General features: G+C 36.3%; 1 protein-coding gene across 1 annotated transcript in view; it reads right to left on the bottom strand.

Moving 5' to 3' along the window:
* Window positions 1–26486, bottom strand: part of Eml5 (EMAP like 5) — a 122138-nt gene that overhangs the window by 77526 nt on the left and 18126 nt on the right. The window contains exons 3-14 of the mRNA XM_052185272.1: window positions 25373–25471; window positions 23557–23625; window positions 19210–19395; window positions 17299–17434; window positions 15843–16044; window positions 13546–13683; window positions 8480–8736; window positions 6624–6836; window positions 3170–3337; window positions 2465–2571; window positions 1951–2069; window positions 738–924 (exon numbers count right to left, since the gene is read on the bottom strand). Coding sequence (XP_052041232.1) covers window positions 738–924; window positions 1951–2069; window positions 2465–2571; window positions 3170–3337; window positions 6624–6836; window positions 8480–8736; window positions 13546–13683; window positions 15843–16044; window positions 17299–17434; window positions 19210–19395; window positions 23557–23625; window positions 25373–25471 — 1881 coding nt within the window. The remainder of the gene's footprint in view (window positions 1–737; window positions 925–1950; window positions 2070–2464; window positions 2572–3169; window positions 3338–6623; window positions 6837–8479; window positions 8737–13545; window positions 13684–15842; window positions 16045–17298; window positions 17435–19209; window positions 19396–23556; window positions 23626–25372; window positions 25472–26486) is intronic.

Genomic DNA, 26486 nt, shown 5'->3' with positions numbered 1-26486 from the left:
TTAAGAAGGTAGAACAAGCCAGGCGGTGGTGGTGCACACCTTTAATCCCAGCACTTGGGAGGCAGAGGCAGGCGGATTTCTGAGTTCGAGGCCAGCCTGGTCTACTGAATGAGTTCCAGGACAGCCAGGGCTATACAGAGAAACAGTCTCAAAAAACCAAAACACCAAAAAAAAAAAAAAACCCAAAACAAAACAAAATAAAAATAAAAAAAAGAAGCTAGCACAATTCTTAAATACAGTAAATACAGTAAGAACCTACATTTTGCCTCCTTCTTTACGAATACCCATATAAAGAGTTATCCATTACAAATTGTCAGAACCTATTCAACTGCAAACCTGGTAGGTTGGTATTGCAACTGAAAAATAAGACATAGTCATTCTGTTTTCACAGGGCTTTTTGTTGAGTAATTACTTATATTGCTTTAGCAACTCAAACTAAAGTAATCAGGTTTAGGGGCTGGAGAAATGGCTAACCAGTTAAGAGCACTGACTGTTCAGCCATATTACCCAGGTTTGATTCCCAGCACCCATTCTGTGGCTCACAACTGTCTGTAATTCTAGTCCCAGGGTATCTTACACCTTTTTCTAGCCTCCATGGATACTGAACGTACACGGTGCACAAAATATATGCAGGGAAGACATCTATACACATAAAAATAAAAAATAAACCTCAAAATAAGTTTTTGAAAAGGTTTTCTATCTGACTTATTGTCACATGGTCTTTTAAGGGAACTTACCTGGCCTGTTGCCACATAGTCTTTCAAAGGATGAATAGCCAAACACAGAATATCATCATCATGACCCAAGTAAAAACGCTGTGTGTTCTGTTGTCTATTATATATGACACCCACTGCTGCCACATGGTACACAATTTCACCAATTTGAGTGTAGAAAAGATTACTTCGACAGTCATAACCTCTGTAACTAATGTAGAAAACAAATCATGCACAACACATTTTAATCTTTCATCTGATCAATATCTAACACACAGAGAAGTAGTTATCATTCAGATCATTTAATTTTCACTCTTAAAGAAACTGAATAATTAATAAATACCTGCTTCTTAGAATGCACATACTGTTATGAGCTTCTCAGATTACAGATAGCTAAATCTAGCCTAAGGTATTGAGTTGAAAAAAAAAATCAGGCCCAGAAAAGGCATCTCTGGTATTCTAATAATTGCAAAAACACTATTACATTTGTATTCTACAAAGAAAAACCATTTCTTTTTATATACAATCACATAAAGAAAGAATATATATTTGTATCCAGATATTTCTGGAAGTAATATTATTTATAGGGGAAGGGAATGACACATAGGACAGAGGGGGAGAGCAAGAAGAGAGAGAGGATGGTTTCAAACAGCACTTTGTTATGTATTGTTGAACTGTGGCTATGTAATACATGTTCCAACAGTAACCGTAAGCAAGCAATTAGAATATACAAATCTTCAAATGATTAATACAATCCCATCAATGACAATCTTACATTGTGCTTTAAAGAAGTCCAATTCACACAACACAATGGAACAAACATACCATCTATTTATAAGATTTGTTTTACTTGTGTGTGTGTGTGTGTGTGTCATATGTGTGTAGGTGCTTTTGGAGGCCACCTGATGTAGGTAGGTTTTATCATGGAAATTTGATCCCATGGAAGAGCAGCAAACCTTCCTAACCACTAAGCCATCTCTCTAGCCCTAGAAATACTTTTCATAAATAACTTCTTTTCAAATTCTTAGAAAGGATCACCAATCTGGTGAGAAAGTATGTACTTGCTGAGAATAGGAACAAGTGGCTGGGGAGTTGAAATGTGAGGCCTATACCTAATGTTCTCTAAGGGACTCCAGAAACTACTAACAATGGGCTAAACAGAATCCTAAACCCTCAGCAAAGGGTATTAAGTGCAAACTCAAATTCAAACACACAGATGAAATATAGTAGTCTATACCCATGAATAAAGTGTAATCGAATACTATTTCCTGGAGCACGTTCTCTTCGTTTAGAAGTAGCACTTTTCTGTTTCTCTTTGCACTGTTCTTTAAGTTGAGGTAGATCTTCTTTGTAAACCTTAAATATATATGTAGAAATATGATTAATGTAAATACTAATAAAGATACTCATATACTTGATATAACTTTCATATGATGATAAAAGAACACTTGGAATTTAGTGCTCCGAGAGCTTTCTTATGAGTCATAAGGAAACATTAAAGAGGAATGTGGTAGTCTCCTGTGACAAAATTACACAGGCAAACAGAATATAGGCTTACTTAGTACATCAAGAATTTAATATAAAAGAACATTTTATGTAAGTGTGCTATGTTGTTCAAAGGGGGAAACTGAAAGAGCGATCCATTATTGGAGAAATTAAAGTCATAAAAATTCACAGTAGATAAAAGTAGCAGAAATCAAGATGAAGAAACTGTACTTTGGGAGCAACATCATAGGTTAATAGGACATTACCTGCCGGTGGTAAGTAAGCTGTGTCTCTTGCTCAATCTCAGAATCTAGTTCTGGAACATCAGACAAATCTGAATCTGATTCATCACTGTTAGACTCAGCCAGACTTTCTGTAAATATTTAAAAAACAAAATGTCATTTGTTTAAAAGATTTACTTTCAAAACAAAAGTGTAAAATTAATTATTAAGAGATGACTCTGTCAGCATGATAAGGAAACAAGCCATAAAACAGTTAAATGAAATGACCTTTTCAAGTGACACTGATGCCAGTAAACTGTACTACAGATTATCTAACCATCCAAACACTGAAACTCAATAACTCCTTTAAATCTCTCCCACTGCCTCCCCAATGGATGCTACACTAATTTAAGTGTCTGTACAGATATAATTGAATAAAACTTATAATCAACATGAAAAACAGATAAAAATACTACATACAACAGATGAATGGATATTTTCTTGATTTTTAAAGCATATAAAAATCTGGGAACCCATATCTCCAAGATGAAACACTGTTGGCTTTACTAGCAGAATTATTTCACTCATTTGACAAATTAAATGTCCACCCAAATTCTTTGTATAGCATACTCCACGACACCCAACTTTAAAGATATACAACTATTCTAACAGGAATTTTCTGCTGGTAAGAAGCTTCAACGGTAAAATTGCTAGTTTGGAGCTGTGGATGGGGAAGCTGTTTACGCTTACCTTGGGGTGCTATGTGAAGAGCATCTTTTAATTTTCTTTCAGGAATAAATTTCCACTGAAAGACAGAGTGATCTGCTCCACCAATAGAAATAACCCACTGATAATCATGTGACCATCTGACATTAGTTACATGAGCTGAATGGCCAATGTATTTTCTAAACTTGGCCCCTGTAACAAAAGTATATCTTTAAATTGATAAAAGGCAATATATATACACACACACACACACAAACCACCTTAAACAACTATTTTATCCAAACTGTTACAACATCACAACACTGAGTATGAACAGATGGGAAAATGATCTTAAAATCAGTTAAAAGAACAAATGAATGAACTGAGGGGTACAAATATTTCCTTTACTTATTTTATAATATAGTTTAGTAGGAACTACAAAAACTGTGAGGTATAAGTTCCTATTGCTGAAGACATTATGTACTTTGGATACAGGACCTGGAAGAATATTTAGATGTGACCCAAAAGCCACCTCCTGATGATTAGCTTTAATAATACCAGGAGGTGCTATACACATTGCCAAGGGAAGCAAGCTCAACAGTCCTACCAGCTGCAACATCTGGGAACTACAGCAATGATAACCACAGGAAGATAATCCCTACAGGTGTAATCGTGACACATATTTTGGTGGTAACCAACAGCTGTATAACTGGACTCAAGGCCTGCTCAGCAGGACAGGAATCATGACTAGTACTGAAAACCTTCCCAAACACCCATGGCTACTGAGGCCACAGATCTGAGGGAGAACCTACTATTGCCACTTCCCTCAGCTAGCCTCCCAACTGACATCTAATTACTTATCCTCACACCCACAGAGAAGTGTACCTCTTAATCCTCATCAATGATTCTTTATTGCATCAAAATGTGGGGAGCCCAACTGATACATCTACAACACATTCCTTACACCTAAGGCTTGGGGAATGTTATAAAAGAACTGTAAGAACACTGGAAGTCTTCTGCGAGACTGAATCTTCTAGATGATAGGAAAGATTCACCCATGAAGTCTCAACAAAATGGCTGCTAAAACAAGACCTGAACAATGACATTAGATGGCATGCCAAAGTGGATGGTGGGGTGGAGGGCGTGATTGAATGTGGTCCCACCCCTAGAAGAGTTACAGGCAATTACAAACTACTGAGAGAGGGAGAATCAGTCTTCCTCAGAGATGAACACATTAAATTTTATCCAATCCCAAGAGGTCAGCCAGAAAAACAAACAAAAACAAATAAACAACCCAAAAAAGCAACACTGAACTGTCTTTTTGCATTTATATATTTATTTTCAGATACATTGTAAATATGTGTATGTAATTTAAAAGGGGGGGTCATGAGAGGTTTGGGAGGGAGAAAAGAGAGGAGGAAATTATGTAATTATATTTTAATTAAATAAAAAATGATGAAACAAACAAACAAACAAAAAAACAAACTGTTAGGTGATAGGCGTGCTAGTTCACACCTGGCTCCTAGGAAGGCTAAGGTGGGAAAATCGCAAGTTTGAGGCCTGCCTGAGCAACTTTTGTGAGACAATACCTCAAAAATACATTGACTTAAAATGGGCTGGGGTATATATAATTTACTGACACAGCATTTACCTGTGTCAATCTCTGGCTTTGATCCCCATTAGCACTATATATATATCAAAACATATGGCACATGCACACCTATATGTGTATACACACATACACACACACACACACACACACACACAAATAGATAAAAAGATGTAGTTATCAAAGAACATACATGGGTGCAACCTAGGCCTTCCCACACATATGTAGCAGATGTGCAGCTTCATGTGGGTCCCAAATAACTGGAGCAGGGGCTGTCCCGAAAGCTGTTGCTTGTATGTGGGAGATGTTCATCTAGCTGGGCTGCCTTGTTTGGCTTCAGTGGGAAAGGATGTGCATAGCCTCACGGAGACCTAAAGTGCTAGTGTTGGGTGGATAACCAGAGGGGCCCCCACCCTCTCAGGAAAGAGGAGATTAGATGAGAGAGGGATTGTGAGAGGGGGTGACTGAGAGGAGGGCAGTGAGAGGAATGTAGCGTAATTAGGTAAAAAAATAATAAGAACAATAATAATAATAATAAAAATTTGGATGTATAAAAATTAAGAGCTAGTAGATAAAAGACATTAAGAAAATAAAAGGAGGCCAAGCACAGTAGTACACACCTATAATCCCTATATTTAAGAGGTAGAGACTGGCAGATCCAGAACTTAGGTCTAGCCTTTTCAACTATACTAAGTTTGAGACTAGCCTGGGCTACATGAGTAAAATGAAAATGAAAAAGATAGAAGACTGGTTACATATTGAAAGATGATAGTTGCAACTTATAAATATTATAAATTATTTAAACCTACTGAAATACATAAATATCTCAACAAAAGGGATAAAGAACTGTGTTGGATACAGGAAGTACATAAACCTCCCTGTATATATGGGAAAAAGAACTGTGTTTGATACAGGAAGTACATAAACCTCCCCCGAAAACATCTGAAAATAAAGCTCAGTCTCATTGGGAGAGATTTTAATGAGGCCACAAAATATGACCATTTACAGTATCTATATTTGCCAAAATTAGAAGAAAGTTTGGTAAGGCCACGTGCCGAAGAGGCTGTGAGTCAAAGGGTTTTGATGACATGTTCTAACTATTTTAGAAAGCAAACTGACATTTTCTTATAATGTTCAACATCCATATTCTCTTTCATCCAACAGTTTCATGCTATATACCTCTTTGAGAAACTTGCATGTGTTAACAAAAGATTAGAAATGACTCAAATGTCAACTAATGGAAAAATAAATACACAAACTGTAATGAACACTTCCTGTATGATTAGTTTGTGTTCTCATGGCACTGAAAAACAACCAACCAAAATGTACGTGCAACAATACAGATGAGTCTTTAAAGACTAGCATTGTAGAATGCCTGGTGGTTCGCATGTCCTATGGTAGAAGACTAGAAACAGGGGCTTCACTAGCTAAAAGAAGCACAGCCAGCCTTTACACACAGACTGAGAATCACTTATGTCCTTGGAGTAGCTGACATTTTACAGGGAGGAACTGGCAATATGAAGAGGCTGCAGGATCTTGAATTCATTATCAGTGCAGATGCACAGTATCAATGCTAGCTTGGGCTTCTGTAAAAACCCTGTCCTTCAGGTTGACAAGTTCACTATATACTTGGGTCAAGCTACTTCCATTGTTCTCATAAACACTGTTACTGAGTTGCATTTTAATATGTGTGCAGTGCCTTTATTAACAAGTGAGATGATAAATTATTACTGCTATATTTTATTCAAGAATAATTTTTGAATTGGCATAATAAAGTCCTCCATCAGTTAGTATATACTCTAAGATATTAACTTGTATAATTTATTTAGATGAGGTAGACACATAACATTTTTTATGAGAGGGTTAGTTAAGATATTAGAAAAAAGATACCTTTTCTTAAACATGGATATCTGAATAATTTTACAACTCCATAGTCATCAGCAGTAACTAAAACCTGGCCAACATAATTTCCATCTACTGAGTTTATATCATTGATATCAGAATACTTGGGCCAAATTCCATTGACTTCAAGGCCTGCAACGCACGTCCAGGAAGCCCAATGCATGCCTTTTATTTCTTCTTTGCTTGTCACTTCCTTTCCTCCTAAAAGTAAGAGTCTTCAGTTAAGAAATTACTTCACTTGATTCTTTTCACTCAAATATAAATTTTTATACCTTACACCTAAGTTAGGGAAAAATACATGAACATACATTTAAGTGTGGATTAGAACAAGCAAAGGTGAGGGGGGAGGGGGGGAGGGGGGAGGGGGGGTTGGTGGAGGGGTAACCAGGAAGTGGGATATCATTTGAGATGTAAACAAATGGAATGATTAACTTTAAAAAAATGTAAATGCTACTAATATTAGGAGAGTTTGAACATAATTATCAATTCAGCAGCCTCATTCATATGGAAAACAGAACTGAAACTCATTCATGATATAGAGTAGGGACACCTGGGTGAGTTATAAGAAAAACAAAGGCTGTCTTGGCTCTGAGGAAGCTAAGGCTGCACTGGGTGAGTGAGGCCCTCCCTTCTGCAATGTCTAGTCTGGCCGACATCTTCAAGACCCTCATCCTCAGGACAACACGGAGAAAAATGCTCCCTGACAGCCGCTGCTCCAACAGAGGAAAAAGTGGGAACAGAGAAGGAATCCAGCATGTCTACTGATGGCATGGACTTTGGTCTTTTCTGTACTGTGTTCAATAATCACCCAAAGAAGGAAGGAAGAAAGGAAGGGGGGGGAGGGAGGGAGGAGGGATAAGGTAAGGGAGGGAAGGCTTGAGAGAGAAAGAATGGTGGAAAGGAAAGAGGGGAGGACAGAGAGGCAGGGAGAAAAGGAAGGAAGAAAGGACAAATGCTCCAACAAAGGGGCAAATCAGGGTAACACTAAAAAGGGACTAAAAAGTAATGATCAGTGGACAGTGATACACGCACGCTTGGTAAGAAGACTTTAGGACTCAGTAAATCTTCATTATAAATCATCAATGAAAAGCTTGGGGACAATACATGGACTGTCTTATGCAAAAAGTCTTATTAAATAAGTTCTTATAAAAGTGACTAATTTACGAAGCACCACATTAGTGGAGTCTTAATTAGGAAGGGTTTGGACTGCTGGTTTTCAAGAGCTGGGAGGAGCACTGTGATGGGAAGATGTTGTCCAGGGCACTAAGTTCCAGTCGTGCAGGATGAGTTCTGATTGTCCTTTCTGAATGTACAGCACAGTAACTGTTATTACTCATATTGTATTACTCATGGTGTATTTAAAATCTGCTAAGAAAGATCTTGAATGTTTCTACTTCAAATTAACTGTGTTGGGTGACAGGTATGCCAATCAGTGTGATTGTGATAATCACTTTATAATGTTCAATATATGTACATTAAAAAATCATAAAAGGCTGGGCATGTGGCACTTGCCTTTAATCCCAGCACTAAATTTGAGGACAGCATGATCTACATAGCCAGTTTCAGTCTAGCCAGAAAACATAATGAGACCCTATCTTGAATTTTAAAAAATATCACATTGCATATTTTAAACATATAGAATTTTGAGATCAATTATACCTTAATATACTGGTGGGGAAGAACTCTAAAGATACCTGTCTTATAGAAAAGACCATAGTACCTGAAATAGCTCAGATTACTCTACAAATAATCAAATATAATTTACAAATTACTGTTACTGAAAACTGAAATACTACAGCCATTACAAGTCTATGATCTATTTGCAATGTGCTAGGAAAGTTTACCTGGCATCTTGTAGAGAAGTCGCTTTCCACTGCCGTCATTTGTCTGTAAGTATCTACTGTCTGAAGACCAGTCCAAATGAGTGATGAAGCTAAGGGAACCGACACATTCACCGACCTTTTTGTAACGCTGAGCAACTCCATAGATGTCAACCGAGCTGTCATTGCAGCCGACAGCAAGGTAAGTGCCATCTGGTGAATATTTTAGCTCATGGATTGCTTCTTTCCTGTCTTTAATATGTACAACTTCAGTCATGTCCCTGTAAAAAGAAAAAAGACCATCTGAGCAAAAGTCACAAAAGAATTGTTTTAAAATGTCCCCAATCACAGAGGCTCCATCAAGTATGTACAAACTGTGACATACATGTAAGTAGGTAAGTAGTATCTGCTTGGGAATATTATTTTGCTGAATAGAAATAGAAAAAAAATGGATGATGCATTATGTGGTGACAGAGTACTTTCCCAGCCTGAAGCCATAGATTTGAACCCCAGCACTGAAAAGTAAAAGTAGAAGAGAAAAATGCTAAATTTCAGTGCAAAAATAACCTTATTTTTAAGAACCCTACAGCTCCTTGCTAAATTTCTGTATTCATATAATAAAAGATTTAGCCATATTTTTAGTGATAAAAGTCTTTGTAAATACTCAATTTGTGAAATATTCTTAAATAGCATACTTTTCAAATGCATTTTTGTAATGAGAAATGTGCAAAATGACATTTGAGAAATAAGCAAAGTATGAAAGAATGTAGCACTCTGGCAATATAAGTCACTATATAACCAACTAGGTTAGTTTTATTCACTTTTTTTCCCTACTAGTGAATTTTATTTCAAATGTTCCCTTTTCTTGGAAGTTTCATTATGTAGCCCAGGCTGGCTTCAAACTTCCAGTCCTTCTGATTCTGCCTCCTAAGCACTTGAATTACAAGCATACATCCACCATGTTCAACTTATTTAAAAAAAAAAAAATAGCGGACTTCAGCCATTTTTTTCTAGGATGCCTTAAAATGAATTTCCAAAATAGCATGGGTATTGGTAACAGGCATAAAAATGGATGAACACTTAACTTTAACACAACTTAGTTCTCCAGCTTTTAGAACTAGGAGGAGTAGGAAGGGTGGAGATGCAGGGAAGATGGGCAAGAGGTGGAGAGATGGCCACTTCTCATGGCACTTGTCTCTCCATGCAGACTGTGCATCTGTCATTTGCAATGTTCCAGTTTGGCAATCTCAGAAACAGAAGCATGTTTTCTGATTTTTTTAATTTTCTAAATGGAGGTTAGAGAAAACTTTCAAATTCTTTTAATAGCAGTGAATACTTATGTGGCTTTAGTAACGAGGAATCAAACTTGAACTGATCATGAGAGACAGATATAAAACAACTATGATAATATATGCTAATTGCTCAAAAGGAGTGTGCAAAAGTGTAAGAAAGACTGAAATGAGGGCTAAGAATGGATTGAAAGCAGGAAGAAGCCACTGCTGGGTAAATCTGTGGGCATAAGGCATGAGGCATCAGTTGAAGTCTGGAAGATGAAAGATGGTTCTTCAGGAATAAGACACAGGAAAAACAAGTATGGAATCATGTAGTGAGTGGTCTGTCTGAAGAATGGTGGACGCTGTACTGTTGATTCGGGATGGATGACGGACAGCATACTGTGGACACAGAAATCAGTGGGAGGAGAAGAAAACGACACTGACAATAAACTAGTAAGATACAGTGAAGGCAAAGGGAAAGGCAGATTCAGCTACAGACAAATTACTGTACAGAAAAAGGACACATGATGTGGGATAGTTGACTGATTATCTTTGCCAAGACAGGATAATCAATCTTTCATAATTCTGCATTACAAAGGTCTGTTGATGATCCTGGGCCAAGCAGCCACAATTTTATTCTCTGACATGTTGAAATACAGGGGACTGTATAGTAGGCAGTTGTTTCTACAATGTGTTTCAGTTCTGGAAGCTGTGTTAGTCTTCCTATATCTTCAGGTAAATTTTATGTTGCTCTCGGAATTCTGGTGGGATTGAAGACTGATTGTTAGTCTCATAGCTAACCCAAGCTGTTTAGTATAGAGAAAGATGATATAGATTTGAGAGGATTGTATTCAGATAGTATACAAGCTAAACCAGGACATAATAGGTATGGAACTGTAAACATTTCAAGTCAGATAAATGGTAGAGTGCTTTATCTAAATTGACAGATTGCTGGACTGGATGTCATTTGTACCTCATACTATGTAATTTACTTGTCATGATTTTTTTTCTCAATCATATCTGGGAGAAGAGTTGGGTTTTTTTTTGTTGTTTTTGTTTTTATAGGACAGAAAAGGTGAAATGTAGCAGAATTCTCCCCTAATTGATTGAATAATAAAGATGACAAGAAATCAATCACTGGGTGAGGAGGAAGCAGGTCTTCCCTGTTTGAGAGAGGAAGGGGGATGCAGAAGGAGAGCGCTTCCTCTTAGATGGCAAGGGAAGTGAAAGCAGGCAAAACAGACTGGGGAATGTTAGATCTGGTGGTGGGATCCACCAGAATCTGCCACCAGAAGATTTCTAACATAGAATAGTTCATGAGTTTAGGATGATAGATTCCATACCCAACGACTGTGTTGTCTGTTGATGGAGCGGGGGGGGGGGGGGGGGGGGGGGGCAGGCAGGAAGGCAGGTAGGCAGGTAGGCAGGCAGGCAGGCAGGTAGGTAGGCAGGCAGGCAGGCAGGCAGAGTCCAGGTTTGCAGAGTGCAATTTTGGAACTACTGACAGAAGTGTTCAACAAGCTCAAAAGTTCATCCTCACAACCTGGGTGAGAAATGGGGGCAAAATGACATCATGCAAGCAAGTTCATCTTGCCAATGTCAATGAGTCAGGTACCTTCCCAGTGCCAAGGTCTGGTTGAAAGCTCTAAATAATTCCATAGGCTTTATTTATAATATGCTGGGGACTATGCAGGAAATGCCAGTTGAGGTAAAACTGGATCAATATGTCAGTTCTGAGTCAAGATGGCTATAGTTATGTCCAGCTGAATCCACACAGAAAGATCAAAAGTTTTAGAGACGATAGTGACACAAAAAAGTAGATGAATTTAACGGCACTGGACATCTACACGTATTAAATCAGATATGAAAGTATATAAAAAAACCAATTTTAAGAGAAAAATTACAACCCATACCCCTGTAAAAACCTAGCATTATGTTTTCACACTAGGGGTCAAATCTAGAGGCTTGTATGTGCTGGACAAGCACCCTACTATTAATTATAGTCACTCAAACCCGGGAAGACTGTCAATTCAGAATCCTCCTGCCTCAGCCTCCTTAACAATTATGATTTCAAATCTGTACAATCAAGCCCAGTTGTAAAGAAATTTTGTATAGGGTACAGAAAAACAGATCAGAGAGACAGACACTGCACACCATGTCAAGGATTATAAACTTTAGCCTAAGGAGCATAAAGCCTTTGGAAAAAAGATGAAAGCCAACAATGAGACTTAAAAGGAATCTCTAGAATAAAGCTGGAAGTGAGCTAGAAATTTCTTCCCTGCTATAGCTTCTCCCATGCCAGGGGTTCTGTGCAGGATCCTGGAGGAGAAAAGGCATCAGTGGTCTTACAGTTACTCACAGATGGAGGAGGGGATCATAAGGCCCCACCCACCCTGATAACTACTGGCTCTTGACATGTATGTCAAGAGGGAGAGAGGGAACTGTCTTCAGTTATGTAGCCACTAATGGCCCCATAGGACTCCAGTAGAGTTCCAAATTCATAGTCACACAGAAGGCCCTGGTTACTCTCATTGATCAGAAAATGAAGCAAAATGCTATGAGTGTGGGAAAGAGACGTACAGAGATGAAGAAGGGCTGGTGGAGTTGGGAGGAAGCTAAAATAGGGTAGGAATGGGAGTAACCAGATTTCACTATACATACGAATTTGTCAAAGTACAGATTCAATCACTAAAACAACATGGATCTCAATCACAGCGTGGGGTTTGGCTACAAGATGGTAAGGAGGGCTGCTCCACTCTCTAGCCCATCAGTCAGGTGAGGAGATGGAAAAGCCCACACAAGAGTGTGGCAGTGGAGCTGGAGGGAAGGAGATTAACTTGACAGCTTCTGTGGAAGTGACTCTTAAACAAGAGAGGCAAAGTAAAAATGAGTAATCGTTTCTGGCCTGGGCAACTAAGTAGAGGATTGCTGAGCTGGAGAATAAAGATTTCATAGCCACTGCTTTGTGAGTATGTTGTGACTCTTCAGCACTGCTTTTAATGACTGCCCAGGAGAGAATGAATGTATCCACTTGTAATTCAACATCAACTAGCAACAGCTTTAACAGATTCTTTGTTGTTTGTTTGTTTGTTTGTTTGTTTAAGACATGACCTCCTTATGTAGCTTTGGCTGGCCTAGAACTCATTAGGCAGGCCAGACTTGCTTTGAACGTAGCAGTTTGACTGCCTGTTTCCTGACTGCTTGGAAGAAAGGCATGTACCACTGTGCCCAGCCTTTTAATACATTCCTTAAGCATTTATTAATTATACAAATAAAAGGACATAGGTATTTTGTCAAAGCATAAAGATGTAAACATGGAAACAAACGCCCTGCTCAGCCACTTCTCTAAGCCCCGGGTATGCTTAACAAAGGATCATGATTGAAAACAACTCTATCTGCTGGAGTCAGGGTCCCAGGCTGTCGCTCACAGCTTAGCCAGCACTGTGATGAGAAGCACTCTTCTTTTTAAGATTTCTTTTTCAAGTGTGTATGCTTGCTTGAGATTTTGTGTACTACATTTGTGCAGGAGCATGCAGAAAACAGAAGGGATCCAAACCCCAGTCCCTCTGCAAGCACAGCAGCTCTCTCAGTCACTGAGCCATATCTCCAGCCCATTTGCTAAGCATTCTTAATGCCCCAAGATAAAAGTTCTTTGTCCAACAAAACTATTTTTATAAGTATATTCATTTAATGAAAATAAAACTTGGAGCACCTTTAAAAGAAGAGGGAAAGAAAGAAGAGGTGGTTAAGAGCAATGAGTACTAAACATGCTACAAAACAAGAAGTCACTGTTTCTGCTTCTACTCTATTGCATACCTCACTCTAAGGACAGTGAACGACCCATCCTTCATTCCAAGGGCAAGATGGATTCCATCTACATTTACAGCAGCACATCGAATTGGTTCTTCCATATTACACCTTGCTATTAAAGCATGATCTACGAGACTCCAAATCCTGTACAATTTAATTCAAAAATAAAAATAATGTATACTTTAAAAATAATCTCTATAAGAATATTTCAGCTAAAATAATCTGGTTTAAAGGAAGACATTTGTCTCTATGAAAACAGCAATATTATTCATGATTAAAATGAAACAGTATCAGAATTTTTTTGTTTTTAAAATAATACAGCAGGGATGGCAAGATGGTTCCAAAGGTAAAAGAGCTCGCAGCCCAGTCCCCAAATCCCATAATGGAAGGAGAGGAGCAGCCTCCCAAAGCAGTCCTGACTTCCGTACATATCACAGCATTCATGAGCCCACACACCCACTCTCACATATAAAGGCAAGAACAAATTTTTTTAAATATAAAAACATACTGACATCACTATGACTCAATTATTAATCTGAAATAGGTTAGTAATCTGTACCCTAATCAAAAAAGAGCTATTTCCTTAAATTGTGTATATAAGACTGGACATGATATTATATGCCTTTAATCCCAGCATTGGAGAGGCAGAGGCAGGCAGATCTCTGAGCTGGTGGCCAGACAGATCTACAAACAAACAAGTTCCAGATCAGCCAGAGTTATATAGTGAGGACCTGTCTCAAAAAAGTATATATGTAGGCTTTCAAATGGAGTACTTAAAATATTCAGATTCAGAAACTATTCCAAACTACAATATTAAAAATTAGTAAGATTACTAGAAAAGACCTATCATTTGAAAAACAAGATTATGATTTCAAATAACTTAAACAAAGAAAAATACTAATGAAGATCTAACATATTCAAATAAGTTATAATAAAACTTCACATCAAAACTTGTGAACTTGATATCTAGAAAGATGTCTCAGCAGTTAGAAGAGAGTATAGGTCTTTCAGAGGAGCTCAGTTACGGTCCCGGCATACACACAAGTAACTTGAAACCAGCTATAACTTCAGCTCCGAGGGATCCAATACCATCTTCTCACCCTTAATGGATACTTAATACACACATGTGGTATAGACATGCACACACACATATAAATAATAAACTAATAGCTACCATGTTATACAATGATGAAACTCAGGGACTATAGCAGAAATATGTAGGGACTATTTAGGTACATATGTTATAAAACAAAAGCTATAATTTAATGAATAAGCATCTGTTTCAACAGCTTAGAAAAAGATCAGTGAAGAGGGATTTTTTTACAATGATAAGTGTTATCTTTTTAAAAACTTGAAACTGTTTTATAGAAAAATAATTTTGTATACTAATTTTATATTCTTTTATATCTAAGATATTTTCTAATTCTTTTACATTTATCTTTTATTTGTGTATATGTGTTTGAGCTCATGCACATAGGTATCAGAGGAAGCCAAGAGACAGACACCTTCAGATACAGTTAGTTGTGAGCTGCCCACTGTGGCTTCTGGGAACTAAATTCTTGGTCCGCTGAAAGGACAGCAAGCATGCTTAACCACTGAGCTACCTCTCCAGTCCCATTCACTCCCTTCTAGTTCCATTCATTTATATGCATTTTCTTTGGTTGCATCTACATATACAGTCATATTGCCTACGTATAAAAGTTTTTTTTTCCCTAGTCACTCTCGTTTACACTTTCCAGCTCCTGCCCAGTCACCCCTATTTGGCCATTCTGCGCTGAGGCATCCTGTCTTTCCTGACCACAAAGTTTCAATGCTGCAACATTAACTGCTACATTTGCTAAAGATTTCTTGTTCTGTACCACAAGTGTCAGCAAACACATCCTCTGGGACAAATCCTGGGACAAAAGCATGGCTGTATATTTTTATAGTCTGAGAACTAAGGATGAATTTTACAAATTTTAATTGTTGAAAACCATAAAAGAATAAAATATTAAAACACAATATAAAAAGTTCAGATATCATGTCTATAAATAGAATATTATAGGAACACAAACATTTGTTTACACATTGCCTACAGCTTACATGTATCCTAGAGTAGATATCAGAACAAAGTTTATATTTATTTATTTATTTGTGTGTAGGTGTACAAATACCTGAGCACAATTGCAGGTCAGAGGCATTCACAATACACTGAAGGTATACGATCACAAATACAGTCTTAATTGGAAAGTTATTAGTTTTACGGTCTGAAGTTGAGATTTCATGGTACCTTATTTTGTTTACCTAAGAAATGATTTACTTACCTGACTGAACGATCATCACTTCCAGTCACTGCCAAAGGCTTAGTAGGGTGAACAGCAAGAGCCCAAAGTTCACCTTCGCAATGCCCTTGCATGATTAGAAAAGGTTTATTTCTTTCGTGCACAACAATTTCAAAAATTTCACTGTCCTGTGTTCCAACTAAAATGTGGTCACCTCGCCAACAAACACTCCTCACAGATAAACCTGGTAAAAAGCACATTAGTTCCAATATTGTATTTAACATCAGTGCTACAATAATAAAATACACACTTAATTGGAAATTAATTTTTGTATCTTTTTATATCTTGGTGGTAAGAGAGTCCCATTGTCATCAATTGTTTGTATCCTGCCATATGGAACAATAGATTTCTTTTTTCGTATACATAATTTCTACCCGTCCTTTGCATATACATTCCCTTCTCCTTTGCTAGATGATTCAGAGTCAGACTCTGTAGCCAAGGACTCACAAGCACTTACAATGATGAGTATTCAGGACCTGCCTTTAAAGACAGTGCATTTTCTGTTCTTTGTTTTTTTCTTAACAGCCTGACTTCGCACTGTATTTAATTTCTTAAATCTGTTCATCAATATATTTAAGGAAAGAGAATTCATTTTTACTTTGTCTACATTTTTCACAGTTCCTGTTGGCCTTTATGAGAAAACATTCCCATTTTTTTATTTATACAACATTGCCAATATAAAGACACTATATACCTCATAATATCTCTTGAGAATAAAGTAAAAATAAATAACATTATTTTGTAAGCTTCAAATTAATGCTCATTAAAAACTAATGAAAACAGTAGGGGCTAACATCTAAAAGCTTATTATATACTGAATTTTCTAAATAATTCATGTGTATTAATTTATCTAATAGAAGGAAATATTTGTAGTCATCTTAATTTACAGGTAAAGCTAAACAATTAGACCAGAGTTACATCTTTCTCCAGTAATACAGATATAATTTAAATATATTACAAATAAATATGACCTAAATGTGTTACTTCCAATATTAGACTCATAATTCAATGACATCAACAGCCAATAATTACTACTATGTTACACTGAGAACCTATTTTATTATGTTTATTTTTAAATCCCCTAATTGCTGAAAAAGTTTTGAGTAAAGGAAAAATGACTTAAATCATCAATAACAAAAGTTTACCAATTTCCAATATATTTTATTTGCACAATTATTTGGCTAATAGTTCTATTTGGCATTGTCATAGTACAATATTTTCAAAATCCACAGTTTAAAAGAGTACATGTCAATCAAATGTTTCTGTAGATTTTATTTTAACAGGCATTAGACACACAAAAGGATTTTTGTCATAATAGCACAAACGTTAACAGCAAAAGTCTTCTAGATGTAATGTATAGAAAACATATGTGTGCACGAAGAGACAACCATTGGCTTATTTATTTACAATTAGCACAACTCATTCACGTTATTATTACCTTTGTATCCCTGTTCTGTTTCCCTGAGATCAATCACAGTAATTGGTTTAAAAGTTAAATCCCAAAGACGAATACAGCCATCTCTGCCACCAGTAGCAAAGCCTTCTTCACAAGAATTCATACTAAAAATCCCTGCCTAGGTGAAGGTAGAAAATGACTTAAAAACATGAACTTCTTAAGAACACCTACTAAATAAAGGTAAAAAATCCATTCAGCAATATTTTCTTATAAATACAAATAAGTAAGTAAGTAAATAAATAAATAAATAATAAACAAACCAGGAAACACACCAAAAAGTCTGAAATATATCATTAGGAAGTCAATATATAATTGAGGCAGTATTTAATAATATGTACATAACACAAAAGAAAATTAAATATTATACTGTATATAAAATCTAAAAGGCAAAAACTCTAAATGTAATAAGTAAATGCAAAAAATAATGCTCATGTGACTTTGAGCTATAAGACCTTTTAAAATATGATAAAGAAAACCATAAACCATAAAGAAAAACTTTTACTTTTTTGTGTGTAAGTGCAGTACCAGGGATTGAACACAGGAATCTACAATGCTAGGCCACCATTCTATCCCTGAGTCACCTCCCTGACCCTTTAACTGCAATGTATATACTGAAAAAAATATATATTTCCAATATGCACATGAACAAAAACCCCAGTATAATCAACCAAAGAAGAATAAAAGGTAAAAAGGATAATTAATAAGAAAGGAAAATTCAAGGAAGTTAACATTTTTTTTTTTAAAGATTTATTTATTTATTATCTCTAAGTACACCATAGCTGTCTTCAGACACACCAGAAGAAGGGTCAGATCTCATTACAGATGGTTGTGAGCCACCATGTGGTTGCTGGGATTTGAACTCAGGACCTTCGGGAGAGCAGTCAGTGTTCTTAACCGCTGAGCCATCTCACCAGCCCGGAAGTTAACATTTTTCTTCCAGATGATAAGCAAAAATTTACAACACTTCACATTCTATATTGAAAACCGTTACAGAAAAAAAACTAGTGTTTTTATTAAAGGATAAAATATGAATTGTCACACATTTTGTGAAAAAAAATACTATTTTTGTCTCCAAACAATTCACATAGAGTAAGTCATTCATTAATAGTTCTTAAGAACATCAGTACTTTCCACTTGAAAATCTCCCCTACACCCCTACACACTGCTGGAGGAGTGATGATTCAATTGCTAAACAGCTTGAATATAAAACCACATAAAACTTTTATTAATACATTTTTGTGAGTTAACTATATGAAAATCTTATGAATTAAAAAAATTCCATGGACTAGAGATATGGCTCAGGGGTTAAGATCATTGGCTGGTCTTGCAGAGGACCTGAATTCAAATCCTGTCACCTACGTGGAAGCTCACACTAATGTGTAACTCCAGTTCCAGAGGATTCTACACTTTCTTCTGGTCTCCAAAGGTAATAGCCACACATGGCTCACAAACACACATACAAGCAAAAACACCCATATGCACAAAGTAAATAATCATTTAACCAACTAAAACATTAAATCCCTCTGCCCTGGCTTAATGAGTCTATTTTTCCCTACATGTTCCCAAAGTGCCTACTGGTTAAGTTGGCCTTAACAACGCTAGCTATATGTTAATGCAACTAGTCTAGAAAACTCCATGGCTAAGGTCAAAAAACTTTACTCAGCACTATTCTGAAAAATACACTGTTAAAACAACAGTCTTAAGAAGATGATAATTATACTAATTTAATAAATATGTATGAGTCTAATTGCATGGTTCTTAACTGAAATCAAATAAACTGTTAGAATAACATTTTAAAAAAGAAACTGGACTAGAGATAGGCTATATTAGTTTGTTTTAAGAAAGCTTAGTGATAAACAGCCAAAAGTGTTTCAATTGTTCACATATACTTACAGTATGGGCTCCTTGTATTGTTCGTATAAGATTGATTCCTTTCCAAACATATATATCCCCATTGAGTGCACCAGAATATGTTAATTCATCCCGAGCACAGGCTAGGCACAATATTGTCTGAAGGTCACCTGTTTTACCAAAAACTCCTCGTTTTGGGGTCAGAGCATTTCCACACAAACTCCAGAACTAAAACGTATACATTATAAGCATATTATCAAATAATACTTATAAAACAAAGTCATATATTTTCAATAATTCAATACTATATTATAATAGACTAGAAATTGCCTAAGTAGTTGTCTTATAATAAAATAGCATTCAATGCTTATATCCTTATCCTAGGGTTATCACAGCTGTTATAGCAGATTAGTCACTAGTTTCAATCTTTATCTGTAAGTGTAAGGAAATTGAGCTAACATTTTCTTTAAAGCTATTTTTGGTGGGGAGAGAGATGAGAATGGAGAGCAAAGAAATGGATGGGGGAGGAATAACTAACATGAAAGATGTCTGACAAAGCCATACGGAAACATACTATTTCATAAGCTTCCTGTGTGTGTGTGTGTGTGTGTGTGTGTGTGTGTGTGTGTGTGTATGTGTGTATGTGTGTGTGTGTGTGTGTTTCACAGAAAAGAGTCACCCTTCACAGGGGATAATATTCCTCCCAGAAGCCAAAGGATGCCAAATAAAAAGCCTGGTGCCAAGCATAACTGTTCTTGAGCTGTTAGTCAGATGTGTCCTTAGATATCCCCAAACCAATATAGTCTACTGCCACTCCTTCTGGTTGCCCACCAGAACTTGACAGTAAGACTCTATTGCTGAAGATAGCATACCCTTTGGACACAGGTCACACAGAAATCAGGTTGGTACTAACTAGAAAGTTTTCTCCCTGCTTGTTACGTTTCATGGCATCAGAAAGTGTTACACAGACCTCTGGGAGAGCAAAGCCATTGAATAGTCTTGTGCAGCTGTGAACCCCATGACTATATAATGATCAGCATGCCTTGAGTGCAACAGTGTCATGGATGTTAAAGAGCTAACCAACCACTTTTTGATTTAAGGCTCACCTCACAAGAGGAAACAAATGCCTAGTGCTGTTCATCTGGTCACACACCTATATAACTGGGGAGCTCACAGGACAAGGCCCTGGAATAAGCTTTTATTATTTTGTCAAAAGGACACTGTACCAAATTGCCATCTATGTGAATTTATGTGTATCTCCATGCACATAAATTAGTGCAGACATCATCAAATGTGTATCTTTGTGCAGTGATGACAGTAAACACAGACATTATCGCTATGCAGGTGCTAAGTATCTGTGGATTGCCCAAACACAAATGCGACATCTATAACACCCCAAGCCTTGGGAGTTAATGTCAAAAAGGGGGAAGGTATAAGAGCCAGAGGTCAGGGAGGACAGGATGGAAACAGTGGTTCTGGAAAGAACAGGGCTGCTGAACTCTTAAACTCACAGCAGCTGTGGCTGCATACTTAGCTGAGGCCTGCAACCAAGCCAGTCATCATTCTTGCATGAAGAATGCAGGGACTCAGGAGCTGCTCTTCCTACAGTTTATGGCTTCTAGTGGAGAGAGAGTCAGGGTTGTTTTGTTTTGTTCTGTAATGACATGGGTGCCAGTACTTCAGCCATGCTTCAGTGGATAGCACATCTCTGATTATATGGGCATCACAAATTAGTCTCATGGGGTTATTTTAAAAAAAAAAAAAAAAAAAAAAACCAAACAGATAAGAGTGGGAGTAGCTGGAGTGGAAGGGGATGGGTCTGGGAGAGGAGCGGAAGTGAATATGATCTCGTGTGTGTGTGTGTGTGTGTGTGTGTGCGTGTGTATGTGTATTAAATTCTCAAAGAATGAATAAAAAGAATGTTTCAAAAAAGCTGTGTTTTCAAAAAATCTACAAGAAATTTAGGCTAAAAAGTCTGGAGTGAGTTAGGAATGAAAATGAAGACAATGGCTGGGAATATAGCTCAATGGAAGGTCAGTTGCCTAGTATGTACAAGGCCCTGGTTTCAATCTCCAGAACCAGAAAGGTAGTGAAAAAAGCACAAAGCAGCATATCCTCAGAAAAATGAACCAAATGTTATGTCAAATCTGATGCAAAATGTTAATTTGAGATTTTTTAATTCTTAAATTATCTTTTGTCCTCTGGGGAGAGGACAGAAAGAAAGAATATATGTTGCTCTCATGGACAGTCTCAACCTGAATAACAGTTTTGTAAAACATAAAAATAAGATATGCATTACCAATAATCTATTTATCCTTGGGAGAAGATAAATTCAAGCATAAATCATCATAGCCAGCCTTATTGCTTTATTATACAATGTTCAGTACATTTTAAACTTTGTACAGAGAAAAAATACCTAAACAACATAAGGCAGGGATTTATACACAGAATAGTTCTATATAAAGAAATTGGGTGCCCAAAATATTATTTTATAGGTAAATTACCATGTAATATATTTTTAATATATTCTTAAAATTTAAAGAACTAAAACTTATCATTCCTATCTATTCATATAACTGAGTACTTTAATGTGTGAAGCTCAATGACTTCTAAACCTAAAAGCACCATCTATAATTTATCTTCACAAGAATAGCTGGCCTGGTCTTTTCACCCAGTCCCAATCTGATGCTATTATTTTTCTTCTGTCTCTGTGAATCTCAATCTTGACCTCCCATTAGAACCACCTGGGGAGATTTACAATTCCTGAACTCTCACTGAGATGAAATGAAATACAATCTTTTAGGAATAAAGTCTAGGTTTACAAATGCCTTTGAGACTCAGCAGGAACTAAGTCTTTTGTTCTAGAATCCAGATCAGTCCTGTCAAATACAATCTCAGGGAAAATGGAAATCACTCTCCCTTCTCTACACATATGTGTATATATGAATAAATACATGTGTGTAAAATATACATATGCATGGTTTCCAATATAGTGGACTCCAGAAATGTGGCTAAGTATTTGAAATGTGACTAATGACCGAAAAAAATGAATTTAAAATTTCATTTTATTTGAATTTACTTTTAAATTCCTTTATGTCCTAGTGCACACTATACTTGGCAGTAATTTAGATCATCTTTGGGCCTTAGTTTCTTCACTAGTACCACTGGCACAAAACTATTACTTTACTAGTCATTGTCACTACCAAAGAAAATGTAATTCATATAGTGTGATCTTAGAACATAAGTTCTTAAAAAAAAAAAAGAAAAAAGAAAGAAAAAAAGAAAATAAACGTTTTATTTTCATTTAGAATGTAAGTCATAAGATCTCTTTATAGTTAAGGCATTTTATATAATATATAATTATAATATATAAACATGTCTAACACAGTTGATAAATTAATATATATACACATATATATAATCTCAAGTACTTTATCAAGAATTATCTTAGATAAAGACAAAGATTTCTATCTTCCCAGTGTTTAAAATATATACCTAAAGCCTTGGGGAGTGAGTGGAGGAGACAAACAGATAAACCTGTTAGAACACAGATTCTTACTCTCTAGGAATTAACTATTTCAGGAGCAAGTATTTGGAATTTGTACCAGGCACCAGTGATTTAAAGCTAACTATAAAAATAGTTTGGTTGTTATCTCTTAGAAGCCTGTTCTTTTCTAAAGAGAGACAGAAAGGGAGTGGATTTGGAGGCCTCCGGGGGGGGGGGGGGGGGGGCGGGGAATGGGAGGAGAAGAGGGGTTTATAATCAGGATATACTGCGTGAGGAAAGAATTTATTTTCAATAAAAGAAAAAATGTAAAAAGAATGAATATCACCACTCTCTTTATAGGTTTCAAGACCTAATTATATAGTAAAGCAAAACCTATAGCTTGCATAAGCAAATACAAAGTAATTATCAACGTAAAAGTCCTTTGACCATGAAAAGCATTTGAACAAATGCTGCTAGGAGAATGGTAAGAACTGACATAGCTTCAAAATGTGAAAAAACAAAAACAAAAACAAAAACCTCAAAGTGGTTAAATGACTCCCAGGTTAAGTGTCTAGTAAGTAGCAGTGATGACTACCTATGTTGCTTCTATGAGACAATACTATCTCTGCAAATGAAACACTCTTAGATGTTTGGATTCCTGCTCACAATAATTAACTATTTCCTTATAGACATTACTCATCACTTGCCTTTAAAAACTTTTACCCTTATAATATCTCTAATAACTACATAAGCACTTGCTAGACAAGACATGAATAATTAAAAAGTTGACATTTTAGAACAAGTCCTGTTAGAATTCTCTATCTTAAGTAACTAATGGTGTAATGAATATGTAGCAACAGACAACCGAAAATGACTGCTATAAAAGAATGACTTTCTTGTACCTTGATGTGTTTGACACCACAGCTGACGAGTTTATTTGGCTGGTACAAATCCCAAGAAATATCAAATATCTGTAAACAAATCAGATCAATGGTTAAAAAATTTTCAGTATCACTTAAGAACCCTGCCCGACCAATTAAGTCGGCTAAGCCTTCATCTCTCAGAAACTACATATGACACTCTCAATAATAATCAAAATCCTACATTTCAAAAATCTTATGAGGAAGAAAATAAGAATGGTAATAAGGAATAAAAGCAAATTATTATTTTGGTTAACTTTACAGAGAACTAGTAAAGTAAAATTTAACGTGTATTTCTTTTTAATTTTTAAAGAATACTTTGACCTAAGAAAATAACATGAATGGATCAACAGAAATAGAATATAAGGTTGATGCCTGAGAATTTTTACAGAGCAAAAATTCCAAATGGTACAACAATACATAATTTTAGATGTAAATGAACATCATTTTTCCCTTAACTATAATATATATTCAGCATACTGTTAAACCAAACTAAACAGACCATATAATTTTAAAGTTGTTATCTGAATAATATATGTTTTCATATATTAAGGATCTGTAGTCTTTATCATATTTTTAAAAATCTTTTTAAAAAGAAAAAAGTCTATTTTTTACTGAAGCTAACAGAGATAAATTCCAAACTAATGCTGTACACAGTGGATCATGTTCTATGATAGTTCCGTAATCTCACATTTTTTATTCGACTTTTATTTATGTGCATGTACATGTAGGCACCTTTATTTGCTGAGGTATCTCACCAGTCCACAATCTAAGATTTTATGGGTATTTATGATTGTGTAATTTAAACTGTATTTTAAAAGTTTCATTAATATTTCACATTTAAAGATTCCCCATCTAAAGTATACAAACCAATGGTTCTTAGTATGTTCACAGAAATGTTCAACTGTATACTTGGTTTTAGAAAATTGTTATCGGGGAGAAAGAGGAACACTCCTCCACTGCTGGTGGGACTGCAAGATGGTGCAACCACTTTGGAAATCAGTCTGGCAGTTCCTCAGAAAACTGGGCATGACACTTCCTGAGGACCCTGTTATACCACTCCTGGGCATATACCCAGAGGATTCTTCAGCATGCAATAAGGACACATGCTCCACTATGTTCATAGCAGCCCTATTTGTAGTAGCCAGAAGCTGGAAAGAACCCAGGTGTCCCTCAACTGAGGAATGGATACAAAAAAATGTGGTATATTTACACAATGGAGTACTATTCAGCCATTAGAAACAATGAATTCATGAAATTCTTAGACAAATGGATGGAGCTGGAGAACATCATATTAAGTGAGGTAACCCAGACTCAAAAGATCAATCATGGTATGCACTCACTGATAAGTGGATATTAGCCTAGAAACTTTGAATACCCAAGACATAGTCCACATATTAAATGAGGTCCAAAAAGAATGGAAGAGTGGCCCCTGGTTCTGGAAAGACTCAGTGCAACAGTATAGGGGAATAACAGAACAGGGAAGTGGGAAGGGGTACATGGAGGAACAGGGGGAGGGAAGAGGGCTTATGGGACTTGCGGGGAGTGGGGACCCAGAAAAGGGGAAATCATTTGAAATGTAAATAAAAATATATCAATAAAGAAAAAAATTAAAAAAAATTATTCTATATTTCTCTCCCCATCCTTTCCTCTCCCCTATAATTCTATGATTTTTACAAATTATAATTTTTATTACCTATGCTTATGTGGCAGTGACAAGACACAGAAGACCCTGTCAACTCTCAGGCAGTCTTTTCCTGCCAAGTATTCATTAGAAAGCCAAAAGGAGAATACTCACTCTGTCTGTGTGACCAGGAGCCATAGACAGCATTCGCCCCCTCTTCCAGTCCCAAACACACACTGCATTCTTTGAATCGAGTCCAACTGAAACCAAGCGCTGGATTTTGTCCAAGAAATTCAGGCAGGGAAAAAAAAAAGACAACTCAAATCACTACCAAATTATAAATAGCAAATACATTCTACTTGTAACATCAAAATATATGCATTTGTATTTCAGATGCCCTTTAAGGCAGACAGATGTATTCATTCAATTAATATTTGTACATGCACTCAGTTTTTCATGCTAAGTAAAAAGAAAAGCTATCAGTTTTAGGAATAAAGGAAGTATCCTAGTCCAACTCCAGCCAAAAGCTAAAACTTCTAGATGAACTATAAACATATCTTTTCAAATGCACTTTGGTGGTGTGAATGAAAAAAAAAAACAAAACATTTGAGAACAAAACAAAGGCTCCTTGGTGAGAATCCTGGAGGAGTAAACATTTACTATGAAATAAAGCAGACAGAGATAGCATGGTTACCAGGTTCATTTGTTTGTTGGTTTGTTGTTTTATTGAAAGCTGAAGAGGAATACAGGGGAACGGGTAGGGAATCTACCCAAGACAGGATTGGACTGGAGTGTGACTAAAGGACTAGCCTCAGAATAGGAACCATGACAAATAATTCCTTCTCAAAGAAAGGGCAATTGTGGAAGAAGGAAACTCTTCATGAACAACTGAAAGCTCAAGCAGCCCTCACACTGTAGTGACCTGAGTTTACCAGGTCATGAATCCTCAAATAGGGAATCCCTTTCAGAGGGCTTCCAAGGTCTGTTGTGTTTTTGAGAAATTTCAGTAGCACGGTACAGGCAATACAAATCAAATGTAGGAATGCAACTTTTATTCCATCCTTTAATAAATTCCTACAGGTAGAGATTCAAGTAAGAATAAGCTAAAGAGTTAAAAAAAAAAAAAACAAACAAAAAAAACAGACCTTTCAGCACAAACCCAGAGAAATGAGACCAGAAGTGAAAATAAACAGGTCTCAACAATAACAAAATATACAACACTGGAATTAAATAAACAATATAAAACAAACTTAACATACACAAAAAATAAAATTAAGGTTTCAAAATA

This window comes from Apodemus sylvaticus, chromosome 6, assembly GCF_947179515.1.
Source record: "Apodemus sylvaticus chromosome 6, mApoSyl1.1, whole genome shotgun sequence".
NCBI classification, from domain to species: Eukaryota; Metazoa; Chordata; class Mammalia; order Rodentia; family Muridae; genus Apodemus; species Apodemus sylvaticus.
The sequence above is the reverse complement of the archived record's forward strand: the minus strand, read 5'-3'. Positions and strand labels throughout refer to the sequence as shown.